The sequence below is a fragment of the Polypterus senegalus genome, chromosome 1 (assembly GCF_016835505.1).
Source record: "Polypterus senegalus isolate Bchr_013 chromosome 1, ASM1683550v1, whole genome shotgun sequence".
NCBI lineage: Eukaryota > Metazoa > Chordata > Cladistia > Polypteriformes > Polypteridae > Polypterus > Polypterus senegalus.
The window spans coordinates 30,610,868-30,630,983 of record NC_053154.1 but is presented as its reverse complement, the minus strand read 5'-3'; the positions used below and the strand labels follow the sequence as shown (position 1 = coordinate 30,630,983).

Genomic DNA, 20,116 nt, shown 5'->3' with positions numbered 1-20,116 from the left:
ATTACTGTAGCTAAATCGATCTATTTTTGATTCATCTTTCAAGAGTACATTGCTCCAGAAGGCCTGCTCTTTTAATGTATGTTAAATGGTTAGTCGCAGTCTTGCTCTAATCTTCTTTTTTGAAAGCAAAGGCTTCTTCCTGGCTCATCTCTCATGCAGGTTAAATTTGTGGTATCTGTTTCTCATTGGGGCGGCACGGTGGCGCAGTGGTAGCGCTGCTGCCTCGCAGTTAGGAGACCCGGGTTTGCTTCCCGGGTCCTCACTGCGTGGAGTTTGCATGTTCTCCCCGTGTCTGCGTGGGTTTCCTCCGGGCGCTCTGGTTTCCTCCCACAATCCAAAGACATGCAGGTTAGGTGGATTGGCCCTAGTGTGTGCTTGGTGTGTGGGTGTGTTTGTGTGTGTCCTGCGGTGGGTTGGCACCCTGCCCAGGATTGGTTCCTGCCTTGTGCCCTGTGTTGGCTGGGATTGGCTCCAGCAGACCCCCATGACCCTGTATTCGGAATCTGTGGGTTTGGAAATGGATGGAGGGATGTTTCTCATTGTAGATGCATGCAGTTTGACTCCAGATTTTGCAAGAGTTACCTGCAGCCAGGTTAGATCCAGGCCTTTAATGACCTCTTAGGCACAGCCATCAGTCGTGTTCTCTGTGTCGAGAGGTTTACTTAACTTGGCAGCAACATTTATGTCACTGCTGACTCTTCCTATGAAGTCATTGGACAGATTGGGAGAGCATAGTGGGTCATGAGGTCGCTGGAAAAAGGTGTGTGGTGCTCCCAATATCTATGCAAAAGGAGGAAGGCCCATGTCTTTGAGGTCCTAATTCTTCATGTCTTGCTATATGGTTGCAAGACATGGACACTTTCTAGTGACCTGAGATGAAACCTGGACTCCTTTGGTACTGTGTCTCTTCAGAGAATCCTTGGGTACCGCTGGTTTGACTTCATGTCGAATGAATGGCTGCTTATGGAGTCCCGGATGAGGCACATCACCTGCATTATGAGGGAGTGTCAGTTAAAGCACTACAGCCATGTGGCTCAATTCCCTGAGGATGATCCAACTTGCGGGATCCTCATTGTTGAGGACCCGAGTGGCTGGACCAGGCCAAAGAGACGCCGATGTAACACCTGGCTGCAGCAGATAGCTGGTCATTTCCAGAGGGTGGGACTGGGCTGCTTTTCTGCTTAGGGGGTTGTCAGCATGGATCCCAAGCTGTTTCAAGGTGTGGTGGGTACGGAAACACTCTGTACTCTGTACCAGTGCATGCACCCCAAACTGATTTTCCACTTGAAATACATAACTAATTAGCTTGTTCTGCTTTCTGACTTGCATCTTAAATGCTCCTTTACTCAGTTTCTGCTTGTTAAAGCATCTCAGATATGCACAAGTACAAGGAATATTGTATTCCTTGTAATGTTTTCACAGACTTTTCTTTATCTTATAATCTTTGTTTGTATTTGTCTCTCAGGGCACTTTGCATATATTGATATCACATGAAGTGTAATGTTAGTCAATGAACAAGCTGCTAGTGGGCAGAACTCTTGATGAGGGTTGAACATTTAAGAGTTAGACCAAGGAGAATTGTGAAAGAGAGCGAGAGAGACAAAAAAACACATGACCACTTAACCAGTAACAAATTAAATTCTTACATACCACAATACAGGCATAACATTTCAAAAGAGACAAGGTTTCAGAGTTGCAATACTTCACAAAATTAATAAATATAAGTGTAACACCTATAGTTGTTGGGATTCGAACCTGGATAGGCAGAACCTCGGTCAAGCTGATTTTGTGGTTTATGAAACTCCAGAAATTTAGAAGATGCAAGATTAAAACACATACAGTTTTAATTTCAGTCTCCCTACCTTCTGATCTATTAATGCCTTGCTTCACCTACAAAAGAAAACAATAAAAGCATATGAGGTTTAAAAAGAAAAACAGTTAAACAACAAAAATGATCCATTTTTTAACAGAGGCAGGGCCTTTTAGTTTCTATACAGTATGTTAATGCGTCATGCGTCCCCAACAGGCAAAGCCACCTGCCCATCGCTGCAAGGGGCAGCCCTCCACCATAAAAATGCAGAGTCTATCTATCTATCTATCTATCTATCTATCTATCTATCTATCGACTTTGCCCTCCCAGCAACTCCTTTTGCCTTTTGTACTACAGTACAATTTTTGAAGAATATTTTTTTTTTATTCATAAAGATTCTGTGTTTACCCTTGTTACTAGCCAGATTTCACGATTTCCCCCCAGCAGGCATTTTTTGAAGTGTTCAGGACTGACGTGCTTTGAGACTTTTGAATGTAAAAGCAGCCTGGACCTGTGATTTGAAACAATGCCAGTCCCATGCTGTATGTTTATGAAGCGGTCCATGTGCACCCCAAGATTGGTACTCTGTGAGTACATGTGATATAGCGGGTCCACGGCTCAGAAGGAAAGGTTAGTTTTAAAATAAATAATCACCGCGTGGTAGTGTGGCCAGAGCGGTTCTCAGACGTGATGTGGTGTGGGCATTTCCTCGCTTAAGTGCACAGGTGAGGAATCATCCGTATCCGTAATTGATGCCGGGAGCTGCTAATTGCCACACCTGTGCCACGTCCCCATTATAAATAGGAGGAAGCTGAGAAAGCTGAAAGCCGATGCGTGAGGGCGTGAGTGTGAGCGAGGGAGCAGAAAGGGCAAGCTCGCGGGTAGCAGAAGGCAGCTGAGAAGTGGCCCTAGCGGGGTGTCTGGCCAGCACTCAGGTGCTGATTGATTGGGTTGCTCCTGCTGAGTGCTTGACAGGAGCAGAAGTGACCGGAAGGTGGTTGGCTAGCTGCATAAGGAGTCTAATGCTTGGGAGGTGGAAGCCCCATTGTGAGAGCCCTGGTCGCTGGGGAACCCAAGTCTCGGTCTGGCAGAGCCCTATGGAGCCAGGGTTCAAAAGGCTACCAGACCAGTAAGAGAAGTCAGCTGCAGGGTGACTCCCCTGGTGCAGGGCCCGGATGGGAGAAGCAGGGGAACCACCAGCTGAAGAAGGCACTGGGTTTTGTTTTTAAAGGAATGCTTCCAGCCAGTATTTTAACCTCATTTTTAATGGAACTATTGTATTGGATTTTAACCTCCACCATTTCATCCTGGTTTTATGGATTATTTATTTATGTAATGACTTTGATGCACTGTACTTTTATTTGGACACTGTTTTGGTTTTGTTTATCTATACTAATAAAAGGCAAAGCCCTCACTGACTGACTGACTCACTCACTCACTCACTCTGGTTTCATTTCGAAATTCTATGGTCATAACTGGAACCTACTTAGGTACATATATACAGCCATAGCCTGCAGCTCATTCGACGTATGAGGCGGAGTTGCGTCCCCCCTCATCACGCCACCCACGTAATTGAGTGCCTGCCCATATAAGGCCGTCTGTCAGCAGCAATCCAATAGACACGTTGCCGCTAAATATTCGCAGGTGAAGGACTGTGCTTATGCAAATGAAGATGAGATGGTCAAGGATAGACTAGTGTTTGGCACAAACTCAGTGAAAGTGCGAGCAAAACTTTTAAGTGCCGAGTCTTAGCTAACATTAAATAAAGCCGTGGACATCGCAAGATCGCACGAGATAGCAAAAGCACAACTGAGAACCTTCGATGCATGTACTCCGAGTGGCTCACGTGAACTGACTGTGAATGTAGTATGCAGAAAACAAGCAAGAGCTCCAAAGAGCGCTGAACAAAAAACGCATTACACAATTGAGAAGGCAGGAAAAGAATATGAAGCGAGTGACGCATACAAGCATATTCATAAGTGCAGCTACTGCGGAAACAAAGCATGGTGTAAACCTTAACTTGAAATTAAGTTCATAGACACGCTGCCGCTGGCGTTTGTCAAGCCTAAGACGAATACGATATTCGCCAGATACAAGTTTAATGAGAGGACACAGGGTATAAACAAGACTTTTGATCAATTGTAACGGAGTTAAAATTGCTGTTGAAGGACTGTGCTTATGCAAACAAAGATGAGATGGTCAGGGATAGACTAGACAAACACGGAATGTAACTTGAACACAACACATCCTCCAAATACGAACCTGATTGAAACAAATAATGATAATCAAATCCTTGATGACAGCAACACTCATAACAGTCACAAAACAATTACATTGACAATCATGTTACGTTATTTTTAAAGTGTTTCCTTTTCTTTTCAATAACTTCTTTAACACACTTCTCCAGCGAAGCGCGGGTATTTTGCTAGTTTGTAATAAAAGCCCTTTTGTACCTTTCCCCTTGCATCATTTTAGTGTCTTCTTTGTCCACTTCATTCGGTTATATTACAGATGGTGTCGGGTCCAAGAGGCTCCCTAAATTTAAGTGGGAGCCATGGAGTTGAACCACATCATCACACTGCAACATGTTATATTTTCTTTGTGATATTTGTTCCATCTGCATCTTTTGTTGTTCAAGGTACAAATCACATTTTTGGCCACAATACTTGGCTGAGCATAATTGGCCACCCTCAGGAACACTTTAAAGACCACTTCAGTATTAATCCACTCAAAACAAATTTAGTTCCTCCTTCCTCATTGACTTCAATGCATTTTGCCGATATTAGCAAAGTTTATGAACATTTCTGTGATTTTGCAGAACTCATGGTGAAGCAAAATCCACGGGGTTTGCTCTTCACTATTAAACACTTCCTATAATTTAACATCAAGCTTTCACATCACAGAGAAGGAGGCAAGTACCTTTTCACAGATCCAGATATTTACCTGGCTGTCTGTCAAAAAAAACCATTTTAATTATTCTTGTATGTAAAATTCTTGTCAGTGTTTTTTGTTAATTAATTATTAGTCTTAGTGACTTTTAAAAACATAAATTATATTTCCATGTTGTTTTTGCACTTAAAATTCATTATAGTGTTTATTTGTTCTTTGTTCTGTTAAAAGTCAAATAATTATGTATCCCTTTAAGCTTTGAAAGCATAAAACATATTGTCATGCCAACACATCTGCTTTTGACCTATGAGTACAAATTTTAAATTTGTGAGAAAAAGAAAAAAAAACTTCTTACCAAACTGAAATCTGTACAGTCAGGACTGAGAACAAGCCAGACAGAATGTAGCCAAGAAAATGACGTCTCCCGTTCAAACATCTTTAGGCCCTCAAGCAGCCATTTCACCACTTGAGATGATTGCACCTTGTGTCGACTGAGGTCAAGAACTGGAACGGCCAAGGAAGTGAGAAGCAGGCGGTGACTCAAAGTTGCAAACTTGTACATGAGACCCCTGAGTTTCTGAATAGATCAATTTCATAATGACAATTATTTATTTTCAGAAAGACAGCAACAGTAGTTGTTAATTTAACTTTTCATTTGACAGCTATTCATATATAAATGCAGCCCTCTCTCTCTAAATATAATACTAAATGTCAGGCTAGAGGATAAAGCCACTACCAAGCCGTAAACAGTAAATGCAGATTTAATGTAAAATGTGTACACTGCCTACCCAGTTCCATTCCATCTCCTGGTGAACCGAGCAGGTTCTCAACACAAACCATTGCCTTTATACTGGTAAATATTTTGTTGTCTGGCTGGGGATAACTTAAAGAAAATAGCATACTGTAAATGAAAAATGCCTGCCCAGAAAAATTATAACATTTTTAAAAATAATCTCGTGGAACAAGATTGAAATCACATATGTGTTAAAATCAAAGGAAACTTGAAAAATTAGAGAAAAGTAAGAAATAAACATTGTATGGTTTAAAAAATGATTAAGCAGATATTCTGTGGCATTCTCTTTCAAAATCTACATTGTTAATTGCAAGGATTTACTGTACAGTAGATCTCACTCTTTGCTAGAATGATCCTCATCTAGGTTATCTGGGTGTCTGTGTGAGGCAAGGGGAGCAATTGGCAGTGTTGTTTCCTAAAAACTGCCTTCTTCCATTTCCTTCTTTTGTCTATATCATCTTAAAGTTCAATAAAGTGCCACCTAATGAATTATGCACTGCTATAAGGAACGCCCCATGGCTAGGGTCTGTCAGCTAGTAATGATGATCAGGACTTTTGTTAAGTAGGCCTTTGGAGTGTCTTTGAACCAGTTCTTCTTAACACCCTGTATTATCCAAAATCAGTTCACTTTGGAGTAGAGGGCTGATCTGGGAAGATGGGAGTCAATCATTCTGATGCCAAAGTAGCCATGCAGTTTTTGTAGAGCAAAATATGTTTTTAGTTTCAAAACCTGCTTTTTGCTGAACATCAAAGTGTTCTGTGAATAGATTTACATTTGTCACAATCTATCTGTTAAGAGACTAAAATAGGTGGCAGTGGGTAGAAAAAAAAACAAAAGAAGGTAAGAAAATGTTAAAAAGTCCATAGTACAAATTATCAAACACAATGAAGCCACATCAGATGAAATTATAATTTATCCTCCAAAAAATGGCACCCGTGTAAGTTGATGCAATAATCAAATGGATTGGAGAAGCAAGCACAGTTATCTTTACCGATCCATAGTGGTGATGTAGGAGCTGAGCCAGAAGGCAAAGCTCATGATTTACCAGTCAATCTACATCCCTACCCTCACTTGTGGTCATGAGCTTTAAGTTATGACTGAAAGATTGAGATTCCAGGTACAAGTGGCCAAAATGAACGCTCTCCTCAGGATGACTGAGCTCTTCCTTAGAGATAGGGTGAGAAGCAAACACATCCAGGAAAGGTTCAGAGTAGAGCCACAGCCAATTGTAGTGGTTCAGGCATCAGATACGGAAGCATCCTGGACACTTTTACAGGCATGACCAGCTGCGAGGAGACCCTGGGAAGACTCACTGGGAGGATTATATCTACCAGATGGCCTGGAAAAGCCTTGGGATCCCACAGTATGAGTCTGCAAGTGTGACCGGGGAAAGGAACATAAGGGCCGTATTGCTAATACTGATGCCCCCCCGACACAGTCTCAGGTACGTAGTGGAAAATGAATGAATGAAAGTTGACCTTTGTGAACAGAACTGAGGTTTATTGTCTATTTTAATAGTCAAAATGTGTTTGTACACAGTGTAGCAATGCCAAAAATCAGCAGATCACAACAAAGAAAAACAAGAATCTGCATTAAACTGTGACTTGTGTCATTCATGAAGGTTAAGCTCTATGAATGGAACTAATTTGTAAAGAGTTTTGCAGTTTTGGCGTAGCAATGTAAAAGGAACTGTTATTTAGTTTTAATTTTTTTCTTTTTTGATCCTTCAAATCCATCCATCCATTTTGGCAAACCCACTTTATTCTTTACAAGTCTGTAAGGCATAATATTTATGTAATGTTGCTGGTTAAGCTAACATATGCAACTTTAGAGTCAGGGAGGAAGCTGCAACTCTCAGGTAAAACCCACACAAGTAATGTTATACCTCAACAGGATCCCTCCAGTCGTCTTGCACCTCCATAAGATACAGATATTCACATAGCAGCCCAGAACCCCTGCAGGTCACTGGAATAATCTGCCCTTTCAGCAGCTTATCAACCAGACAAGAAGACTGGATCTGCAGGAGTTCCTCCAGGTTACAACTGGGTTTATGAGTGCATAAGGAGGACAGCTTGATGGAATTAGTCCTTGCAGAAACCGTGACTGGAACAACAATGGCTTGCACCTTCGGAAAAAAGAAATGTAAATAACTAAAAAATAACTTTGTAACAGCTGTATTACAACTTACTACACAAGTTATAAATATATAACATGATTTTGCACACAAAGCAGCCTCCAACAAGCAAGTATTACTAAATTCTATTCATACTGGTTAACCTATGAATTTTGTTAGCAATTAGAATTATACTACTATATAAAATGGTACATTTAATATGTGACATGTGTCTTTTATACTTAGCTATATGAATGTAGGATGACCCCTGCAGGCTCACCTAATAAAGTCTGTATTCTGTCCGAATGTATTCATATTGGCTCATATAAAAGTGTAACAAAGGGGAGGAAGGAAATCAGAGAAGCAGAGCATTGAATGGTTTCTTGGAATCCAAAATGATCTCCGCATATTCAGTGTGCAGGATATTTTGCGGCATAATGTCTCTCCCTGTGCAGACATTTTCCTGTTTGCTCGGCTTAATCTGCCTTTGTCATGTTCTTAGCTTTCTTATTCTTTTTCTTCTACTTTTTACTTCATTCTGTGTAATTGTTCAATTAATTTTTACATAGTGCATTTCCCATTAACCAGGTAAACTCCTGAAGATGAGACACTAGCAAAAGTCCTATTATATACAAAGTGGTGATTGTGATGATCCTAATAACTAGAAGCCAGCAAGCCTAATGTGCATCATAGGTAAATTAATGAGAGGACTGTTACATGAGTCAAGTGCAAGGTGTCTTAGTGAACAGTCAACATGGATAAGAGGGGCAGGTCACGCTTCACTAATGTGCTGGGATTCTATGAGGAAGCAGCAAAAGCATATCATCATGTAATTTATTTTGATATTCAGAAAGCTGTAATTTCAAAGTGCAGAGTGTATGCTTCAATTTCAACTTTATTGTCATATGTACTCAATACAATCAAAATCTTATTCTGTGAGCTCTCCACATGAGGTGCACATGTGAGTTAAATGCAGAAAGCAAAGGGTTTTGGTGCAAGGAACATTTTCTGAATCAGGTCATTTTAAAAGTGATATTCTGCACAAAAGTACCAGCAAGTTACAAGTTCAAAACACTACTGCCAATGTTCTGACACAGACCAAACACATTGAGCTCAACTCATATTAATATTTAATTTATTTTTTCGTTTTATCTTCAAAAAGGCCTATTTAATGAAGACTTAGAAATGAGCACCATGCCTTACCTATACAGAAAGAAGCAGATATGTCCAGTGTACACTCAGCAAGGCTCTTTTTGCTACTGCAGTCTATACAAAAAGTGACTCCTTTCTTAAATGTGTGTCACTTGTATTATAGCCGTGTCCATCTTTTTGACAAACAGGCAGTTCACATTTCCAGTGCTGAAAATTGTCATTTTTATATGAAAACTCCCAGAGTAGGCAGGTTATTCGCATGAGGGCCTACACATTCAGTAGATACTGTGGCTGTGCTGGAGCGTTTTTTCTCTCTCTTGGTACAACTGACTGAAGTGACCAGAAGGCAGCCAACTTAATGTTTTTTGACTAATTTCACATGTTATTTTACCTTCTTTAGCAGGTTTGTGTTTTTTCATCATGTCACAAAATTTTTGAAAAATGACAATAAATATATATACAACACAATATGTGAAAAATCAAAAATTGAATGCAATTATCACTTACGACATGTAGCTTTGAAATACACGTGGCAGTTTGATACTTGGCAAAGCAGTGTGAATTGCAGTTCTGATGCCTTTGAAACTATTAAAATGAAAATATTTCTTACAGTTTTTAAAATCAGTGTATTTACTATTACAGTTCATTCTCAACTCTTTTTATTATTTTTTTTGTATTATTATTTACATGCAATACCATTTTCTAAGCCCCTGAGCAGAGTCATGGGGAGCTTGAGTGTAACCCAGCAAGCACAGGGCATGAAACAGAAGCAATCCCTTGACAGGTTGCCAGTCCATCACAGAGTGAACACACACTAGGGGTCAATTTAGCGATGCCACTCTACCTAACCTGCATGGCATAGGACTGTGGGGGGAGACCCAAGCACAAAGTGGAAACCCACAATGACAGAACATGGAAACTCCAGGGAGGGAGGACCCAGGATACAAAGCCTGGTCTCCATATTGTAAGGCAGCAGTGGTACAACTGCATCACCATGCCAATACCGTATTATATCATAATGTATAAAAAAAAAAATTCTGAACCAAAAGCTTTAAATGCCTTTCAGACAGCCTTTGAGTCACAATCCCTCCTAATCCACTAACAGCTGTGTTTGGTGGACTCCAGATGGGCTTAAAGTGGAGAAGGACAAACGAACTGTGATTTCCTTTACTTCACTATTGGCACGTAGACTTATTTTGCTCAACTGGAAGAATCCTAACTCTTCTCTTCTAAGTCAGTAGGTAACTGATGTTATATACTAATTGAAATTGGAAAAAATCAAACTTGAAATTAGAGGATCTAATCAATAACAATTTAGAATAATCTTTAAAATTGAAGTAGGAGGTTCTCTTCCATCTTTTACTCCATTTATCTTTACTCATTTATTAATTTAACTATTTACTTATTTTTATCAGCTTAAAGTTTTACTCTGCTCACCCAGCTCTCTTTCTCAGGGGTGGGGGTTGATTTTTTTTAATATTTTTTTGTAAAACTTGAATTATTTGTATGGAATGTTATTTATTTTAATAAAATCAATACAAAAATAAATACATAGAAATGATGTGGTTGAAGGTGAAATGTAACCCACAAGTGTGCAGCTCTATATTACAAAATGTATGTGTTTAGCACCTACATAATTTATTGCAACAAAAAATATCAACATTTAAAAAACAGGATTGAAATAATTTTCCATATTTACTGGAACATCTAAATTAATGCTAATTTACTGGACAATACCAGGAATTAAAGGTGTTGTGGACATGGTGCTGCATTTCTCACCAATGTGACATTCACAAACTTCCATGAGCTAAGAGAACATTCACTCAGTTTTTTTTTTTTTGTATTTTTTGCTTGCTGTTAAACTCCTGTCTGTTTTTATTTACGTATCAACACAAGCACAGTTAAGTAAACCTCCAACTCCAGTTTGGCATTTCAGTTTGCATTTACTCCTAGAGTATGTCTGTCTTTTATCATGAGTCATAAAATGTTTTTTAAACAGCTGACATTCTGTGAAGCTTCAACATTAATTGGGACTTCATTCATATGGAAGCATTTTGTGACATTTGAGTATAGCTACTTTGACTGTAACACTTTAGAATGAAACATGATGGATGGTTAACTGCAATTCAATACACACCACAGAAGGGTAGCCATGCAACACTCACCTGATTTTCTTCCAAAGTTCCACTCACCAGCCTCACAGAGATATTCTGGGGAATCACAGGTATGACCTCTTGCATGCCATTTTGTTTACTGTTAGAGCAAGCCCAAACTATTTCCAGATTTTTCTTCATGATATTGGCCCATTCAGTCTCATTGGGGCAGACAATAAACACAGACAGTGCAGAAACAAACAAATATGACTGAGCTTTGCAAAACCCTTCCAGTGCAGCTGCCACAGTCGCAGCTTGAATTGATGTGTTAAGGTCCTTATCCAGTGGGCAATATATTGACACTGATGTCTGACCTTGTGTCTTAACATACTCCAGGGCTTTGATGACAGCAGCCTCCAGAACTTCAGTGTGGTTGTTCTTAATGGACTTGCACTGCCAATGAAGTCTGATCACACTTTGCAGTTTTCCAAGTTTAGATAATCCTTCTTTTACTGTAAGAGTAATCTCACTCAATTCACCAGCAACCACTCCTGGGTCCTTCCCATCAAAAAGTATTTCATGACCACTGTTTTGGACTATAAGTGATTCTGAACTAAGATGGATTGTATTGTCATAGCCACTGCAAACAACAACTTTAAAATTTTTGAATGGCTCCACACTTGTCTTTATCCCTGAGTTTTTACTCTGTGAATGTGCAGACCTCTTACTGATTTCTTTTTGTATCTCTCTTGTAGCTCGCTGTACATTTGCATTAGTTCCAGTTATTTCAATCCCTGACTCGCAAACTTTATATATCAAACTTAATCCTTCAGCTAATACCATTGGCTTGGAAAGTTGAGGCATTTGTAAGAAAAAACTCAGCAACTCATTTTTTCCTTTCCCAAATAAGACCAACTTACTTGTAGTACTTTGATTGTTCAAAAAGTCCAATATTTTCTGCCTCACTTGATAAACATCATCTTTAAATCCCACGACCACCACTTTAAACCCACCAGAATCTCCCAACTGCGTGTCAAAAATGTGAACTTTTTTCTTTATGGGTTTCATGACTTTCATTTCTTTAAAAACAAGCCAATCCCAAGAGAACCAAATTTCTGATGGTATTATAAAGGTCTCTTCAAAAATTAACTCATGAAAAAGATCTGCAATTTTTGTCAAATCACCTGGTATCACGTCAGATTGTATTCCTAAAATGTGTGCTTTATCCTGTATGTCTTTAGGGTCCAGGTCTTTAAGGAATCCTTTGTAGTACAGTGATAGTCTATTAGTGGAAGACTTTAAAAACTGCAAGGAAAAAACACACATTTTAATAATTAATAACAGGATCAAAGGTGGAGAATGTACTTAAGTTTAAATAGGACCAAAGAGACCAAAGTAATAAACAAGTGGAACTTTTATTACAAGAAAAAAAATATTAAGGAGAAAATAGTAGGACACAAATGAGGAACCCACAATGCATCATAAAGGTTTCTTTGAACACCTCTCATAGCTTCTCCCACCCTCTGCCTCTCTTCTTCTAGTAGTTGAGCTCTTTAAAAAATACCTCTAATGCCAAGCTCAACAGCCATTTGGCCAGAGCTGTCTTTTAAATCCCAGTATCTAACTCCTTGTTCCAAGCTGGTTTTTGCTGCATGTTGATCATAGTTCAGCATTTTACACAATAAACCCTTCTAAGCTCACCACTAAGCTCAGAGACTTGTGTCTGAACACTTCACTGTGTTTTTAACTTCTTGACAGACAGACACCAGGTGGTTTGAGTGAGTATCTGCACGTTATCACCCTTCACCATCAACATGGGGTCTCCACAGACAGTGTTCTGAGTCCTTTGCTATACTCCCTCTATATACATGACTGCCTGGCACTAACATCATTGTTAAGCTGATGGCACAGCTGTGGTAGGCCTGATCTCTAACAAGAATGAGCAGGCTAATCTGGATGAAGTGGAGAGAATGTAACATTGGTGTCAAGACAACATTCTTCTCCTGAACATAACATTTTCCTCATGAATATCAGCAAGGCAAAGGGTCTGATTCAAATACCTTGGTGTCTACATCACAAAGGACCAGAAGTGGTCTGAGCAAATTAACACCTTGGTGAAGAAGTCACAACAATGTCTTTACCACCTTGCATGCTGCAGGGATTTTAGACTGCCATCAGAATTACTAAAGGACTTCTACACATCCACTATTGAAAGTATTGTGACAGTAAGTATTACCACCTGGTTTTGAAACAGCATGCAGCAAAGACCACAAAGCTCTACACAGAGTGGTACAGTCAGCTGAATGTTTGACAGGTTGAGGACCCCATACTTTCAGGACATCCTTGTTAAGCAATGTCAGACCAGGGCAAAGAAATTCATCAGAAATAACAATGGCCTCTTCTCTGTCCTATGGCCATGGAAGCACTACCCCTGCCTAAAGACCAGTTCAGAGAAACTGACGAGGAGCTTCTGTCCATAGTCCTCCTACTGAAGAAAGTGCCAAAGTCAACATGTTGCCATACTGCTAATTCATTTATACTGTTATGTATTATTTATACTATTATCATACTGAGGACGCTAGGGTTCGCTGTTGCCCCGTGAAACCCAACAGACAGACGTCCAAGACACACTTGTAAAAACACCAAGAAGAATTTTAATATTATTTTTCTTCAATACAGTGCACAAAGCACCACACACGCCTCAATTCTCCAGTAATCCAATATCAATCATCACAAATAAACTATAACAATAGCAATCCTCCACTCCCAGCAGCATCGTCATCCAACCTCCCAACTCCGGCTCTCTTTGCTGGGACTCGAATAGTCCTTTAAATAGTCCTTGACCCGGAAGTGCTTCTGTCCTTCTGTCAATGTGACTTAATAGCACTTCCGGGTCAGATAAAGACTCTTATTTTTCTTTAGCCCACAGGTAGCCCGGAAGTACTGCGGGCTTCCGTCTTCGTGACTCTGAAGTACTTCTGGGTTGTAGTAACAGTAGGAGTCCCCAGGTTTTTTGTGAGCTCTCCCTGGCGGACTCCATGGACTCCATGTCCCAGAATGCCCTGAGGGAACCCAGGGAACTGTTGTCATCCAGGGTAGCTGCCACCTAGCGTCCCAGGGGAGGCAGTGCCCTGAAAAGGCTGCCTTCCTCCATTCTTCTCTTTCAGGGATGTCCCGGCTTGAACCACTGGCCATCCATCACACATACATTTTTATTTCTATTGTTTATTGTGTTTAATATTCTTTTTCTAATGCGCAGCTTTGGGAGTTTAGCAATTAGGCATTTCACTACACATTGTATACTGTGTGTAATTTGTACATGACAAAAAGCTTTTGGTTTTTGACAGTGCAGGGTAAAGCACTTTCTCTCCAACTCTGAAATAAGATAAATGAGTTTGAAACTAGATGGATGGGTGAACTAGTAGTACTGTAAATGTGTAGCTGTTGCTCTTGTGGTAATTCTGCTATTGTGTTGTTGACATCTGAAAGATGTGCACATAAGACTGCACCCAAGGTTTTATAGCCACAATGTAAAGCTAAAAAAACAAGAAGTACAAGCAGTTCCTAAAATGTAAAAAAAATGTAAAATGTAAATTAAATTGCTGTAGTTAGAAAGATATCTTGTTTTCATGACTATGGAAGATACACTAAGAGTCAAATTGAAAAATTACAACACCCTTTTACGTGAGGTCTGTGGGATAAAACAAGCTCAGTGTAATGAAACATTACCACCCTTTATATTCCAGCATCCACAGCTGAAGTATTTTCGGAAAATGAATGTCCGTCATAGATGGTGCAATAATTCACCCTGTCTGCTGATAAAGAAACATACTGCACCATGTCTGAAAGGCAGCATCTAGGTGGTGGTAGCTGCTAATATACTGACATTAATACCTGTCTGATTCCTCTCAGATAAGGCTCTAGGCCACTTTGAGAACAGTTAGCCAATAAACAATGCTTTTGTAAAGTAAAAATCCTTGCTTAGTAGATGGCTATACGTTATTTGCTGTTCGTACACATTGAACTACAGTACATTACTAAGTGTGTGAGCTGTAGAAATAGCTTCAAAGTACCTAAAGCTGGAAGAGGTTTTTAACTGAAAGATTAGTGGAAATATTTTTGCATGCTGCCTGCTTCTCTCCTAACTTAGTACCACAGGAATGGACTAGCCATTGGGAGCACTGGGACAATTATAAGTTGGCTGCTCTCCCTTTGTGGGCCATTTTTTTCAAGCAAGTGAGCAAAGAAAGATAAGAGAGAGTGGGAGACAGGCGACATGATTGTGCACTTCTGCAATTATGAATGAGACACAGAAGAGAGGAGTGAGTGCAGAAATTTCTTCAAGAAAAGGTAAGAGGAGGTGTGGTTGAAAAAAAAAGTGAAAATAAACTAATGATTTACGGACTTCAGCAGGGTTGTAGTGTGCAAATGATCAGCTCGACAGTCAGCTTACTATAACTACTCAAGTCATGAAAAGTTATAAGAACACTCTACTTAACACTAGAATTCATGAAGCCTACGAAAAAACTCATAATCCCGGCCCACCTTATATCCCTTCGCACCTCTCCATCAGCGTCTTTTGTTTTGTAAATGTGTCGATTAGCACAAGCAGTAAGCAGCCTGATGTCTTGACAGAGCTCAGCTCATGGGCAAAAAGTGTACCAGCTCAAGCCAAGGGTCCTTATCTGTGTGTGAGATCTGGATCAGGGGATATAGGGTAAATAAAAAAGTATATCATTATTTGGAATACATGCATTTCATGTGTGTTCCATGTCTACAAAGATCTTGGTAAGTGCAGGATGAAAGAAAATTTGAGGCAAGAAATGCTCAACACATACCTAAAGCAGAAACTTTTTCCATGTTATACTAATAATGATGTGAAGACTTTATTCCAAATATCAAATATACAAGTGCGCTTTTATTCAAGAATATAACCAAAGGAAAAAAAGCATTCAATTTACACATGGCTGTCAATGAGGTAAAAACTCAAGCTGAAACGTCAGTTGACATGGGGTTTACATGTATTATTGAATGGTGCAGAGGTAAGATCTGCTTGCTTATAACCTGAAGGTCCTGGCTCTGAGACTGGGTTCTCCATGTTTTGAGTAGTAAGCTGCTATTATTATTATTATTTTTTCTACAATATAATAAAAACATACATTTGATTTGACTCTGTAACACTCTTTGTAAATTTTGGCTACTTGTAAAAGTTAGCACTTGTTTTTTTATTATTCAGTTTTACTCCGTCAGTCACATTCACGTGGTACAACAAACTTGCCTCTCCCTCTCTGAGTTGATGGTGTTTATCTCCAATCTTTTCACAAGAGCAGTGCTGTGGCTGATGCCTTCTCAGAACTTTTTGTTGTACCAGCAATCAAAGACACGATGTCACGTGAATGCTATCAGACTGGACAAAGGCAGGACCATAGCAACAGACAGCTTCTTCAGAGAGCTTTCACTGGCTAATAAACTGCTCTGCACCACAACACAACTTTGCTTGGCACCATAAGGAAAATGGGACTTCCACCTGCAGCTAAAGTCACTTCAGTACGCGAGTAATTCGCCATACTAGTGTTTAGATCTGACAGATACTCAAAAAGAAGAAGCCTTTGATTTCAGTCTGTAACAGCCATTGTAAAGTTTGGGTGCATACGCTGTCAGCACAGCACTGTCAGAGATTGCAGTGGTGAGTGTTTTACAAACACAGTGCTAACAGCTGGTGTTAAACAAGACAATGTCATCGTTAAGACCTCTTGTTGATTCTATTAAGGTTAATTAGGTTAATTAAACCATGTAGAGTTGTATGACTTATTTTAGAAGGATGCTAACTTTCTGCTGTGTGTGAAGTGGAATTAACATCAATTCACAAGTATTTAACAGAAGTTCAGTTAGGACTAAAATGTAAATTTGCCCATGTGTTAGCTTCTCACACATAATTTTGGTCAAAGTTCAGCCACATGGCGACTTGGCAGAGCAGAGCTCTGCTGTTGGCAAGCAGGAGGACGAAGCAGGAGTATCAGAGATTGAAGCACAACAGATTGTAGCACCTGTAAAGTCCATGTCAGTCGGTATACTGTGCTCCTTTAGTTACAGATTAATAGGCACCATTATGTGTACAAGAATTTGGGGTGGAGGGTTGGTATGCAAGGATGGATGCTGGCAAGAAAATTTTAGTGGGCCATTCTCTGCTGAAGTCTGGATGTGGATCTCACCTGCCACCTCTATTCATTGAAGAACATTTTCTTAATGCGTTCTGATACTATTCCCGGGTACCTGCCTTCTGGCCTGCCTTCTTTAACGTTTTGTCTTCTGCTTTTTTGATATTAGCATTTTGGTTTTACCACAATTACTTCTTGGCCTGAATCTCTTTCCATCACAGGCCATTCTTTTGGCTTTGATCTAATATTGGAAATCTGCAAACTCATCTCTCTTTGAAAGTTTCTCTTTTTGTTGAGCTTTCTGTGATGCTGACCAAAGAACTGGCTGTTCATAATACTGCAGCTATTCTGGAGATGGAAAACTGATGGTAGGTGATTTCTGATCTTTACTTTCTATGTTCGTACAGTACAGTGGAACCAGAATTTTAATTTTTCCATATTTTTGCTAATAATACTATTATAAAAACATCAATTCCATGTCTCATGAGTGAAAAAAGTGTGAATGGAGCCTTTTGTGGTTTCAGAAATCAAATGTAAGGTTATATACAGTGGTTTAACAATGGTGCACCAGGTATCAAGAACATGGTGACATTAGCGAAAAGCAATAAACATCTGAAGAAAACTAACAATAATAATCCCACAAATTAAATTAATCAAATCAGGATACTTCAAACTGGATTTTAACTATTAATCATAGAAACAAATGCTATAAAATATAAAAAAACATAAACACAGTGACCCCAGACCTGCACTAGCATGATCATTAGAAATCGTTGATAATTTTCTGCACTTAACGCCTTTTGTTTCATTGGCTCCTAGAAAAATCCTACATGGGTGTTGTGCCTCACCTGACTCTCCAGTGAAATCAGAAACTATGGAGACAAACCTGTGATCTGTATAACCAATTTGTTGCAACTGGGCGGTAGAAAGCTGAGGCATTATAATAATAATTATGAAACAGTTTGAGACCCAGATATTATTAGGTATTTATTTCTTTTTATATATGGCATATTGTTATTTCTCCCTCGGCCTGGACAGTCAGGTTGCTTGGCATATCTTGGTCGTCTGCAATGAGAAGAGATGGGTAAGGAGGACACTGCCTGCAATGCTTGATTCACCTGACATACGGTAATCTGCTCTGTTGATGACGCCGGTAGCATTTTGCCAGTTATGTCTTCCACTGATGATCTAATCATAGATGTTACCTTTGGTGCAGTTTGGCAATGGGTTGTTGTACTAATTGCTTGCCTCGAGCAGCACTTAGATACAGGATTTCCCTTTTCTTCTTCTTATAAATGCACAGTATTTTTCTAGTTTCAAAAATTAAATATATATTTTTGTGGCTGGCTTGGCAACAATCAGATACAGGAGCCTTTCCAGCCTGGAGGCCTCCTCACGTAGCAATGGTTCAGCTAAGTCTGTGGTTCTGCCGTGTATGTTATGCCTCACCCCATGCATTGCCCTGGTATTTCATTATCTGAAATTTTTGCTAACCTCATCACTGAAAGGGTGACTATTTGTATTGTTCAAAGCTCAGCTGCAATGGTTGCTCAATATCAATACAACCTTGACTGCAAACAAACAAACAAATAAATAAATAAAATAAGTTACATGTGGTTAGGAAAGATGTGCAGGTGAGAGGTCACTGGATATCACTTGCAGCTTTTGAAGCCAGTTCAAGTTTTTATACCATTTTAAACACCACGGTAAAGCAGGAATAACTTTACCTTGAAAAAATTCCAAATACATATTTGCCCTGCTTTGAGGCCACTTTCATTAAATATTAATAGATTATACAGCAAGATATTAAAAACTCATCATTCTTCAAGTTGAAGATCAAGTATAAATATCAAGCAACCATTTGAAAATACCTCAACCCTTAGGAAACTTTACTACTGAAAGATTGGCACATGAGATTAAAATAGATTGCTATTTATATTTCATTTAAGAATCATCTTTGTCACAGATGTTTCTCCTAAAGTAGATAACAAGGAGACATGAGATATACAACTGAGGTAAAAAGATTCAAAATTGAGAATTTGGTTTGATAAGCCTGGTATATTTTTTAAGATCTCTTTCTAGTCTTGTTTTAATTTATTTTAACACTTCATATTTTCCTGCGGTGGGTTGGCGCCCTGCCCAGGATTGGTTCATGCCTTGCGCCCTGTTTTGGCTGGGATTGGCTCCAGCAGTCAACCGTGACCCTGCGGATTTTACAAGCTGGAAAATGGATGGATGGATGGACTTCTTATTTTCACTTGCTGTATTATTGAACTGATGTCTTTATCCAACGTGACTTACTGCGTTTGAGCTATGATCGGTTACATTTCTTTTGTTTTCTTTTGTCCTTGTAAGGAGACCAGAGCTTGCATCCCAAGTCCTCCCTGCATGGAGTCTCCATGTTCTCTCCACGTCTGCGTGGGTTTCCTCTGGGCGCTCTGGTTTCCTCCCACAGTCCAAATGGTGGACTGACGTTTCCCTAATTGGTCCGTGTGTGTGGATGTGTGTATTTTCACTGCGATGGACTGGTGCTATGTCCAGGGTTTGTTTCTGCCTTGTGCCCAGTTCTAGCCGGGATAGGGTCCAGCAGACATCCGCAACACTGTTCAGGACTAAGCGGGTTACAAAATGACTGTCTGACTTGTGAGACTCTTTTCTCAGGTGAAAAATATAAGCGGCAGACGTCAAAAACAAACAAACAAAAAGTCTCCATTTTATTTCTTGCTGATGTTATTGCTGTCTAATAGAAAACAAAACGATATTAAGGAGATCTCTTTTTTCATTTTTCAATCCTATGGGAAGGCAGCAGATAAACAGACAAAAAAGAAGAAAAATGTTTTGTTTTTTTTCGTACAAATAAACCTCCTACAAACAGAACACCAGTCCATTCCAAGACACACTCACATACCTTCTCATTATCGATCACATTAGGCTTAATCTGAATTAACTGAAGAGCTCATATGGATGTCTGAGGCTGTTGAGGAAGCGCACTGAAAAACACGGAGAACATACTGTCTGCGCATAGATAGCATCTGCTATCCAAGCTGAATACATCAAATATAACTATTAAGAGACTACTTCAGAAGATGCGTGCAGCTGTAAAATAA

General features: G+C 39.6%; 1 protein-coding gene across 1 annotated transcript in view; it reads right to left on the bottom strand.

Annotated features, from left to right (window-relative positions):
• Window positions 1-20,116, bottom strand: part of LOC120523783 — a 72,033-nt gene that overhangs the window by 50,934 nt on the left and 983 nt on the right. The window contains exons 2-5 of the mRNA XM_039745385.1: window positions 10,924-12,156; window positions 7,379-7,618; window positions 5,055-5,276; window positions 1,863-1,890 (exon numbers count right to left, since the gene is read on the bottom strand). Of these exons, the coding sequence (XP_039601319.1) occupies window positions 1,863-1,890; window positions 5,055-5,276; window positions 7,379-7,618; window positions 10,924-12,156 (1,723 nt within the window). The remainder of the gene's footprint in view (window positions 1-1,862; window positions 1,891-5,054; window positions 5,277-7,378; window positions 7,619-10,923; window positions 12,157-20,116) is intronic.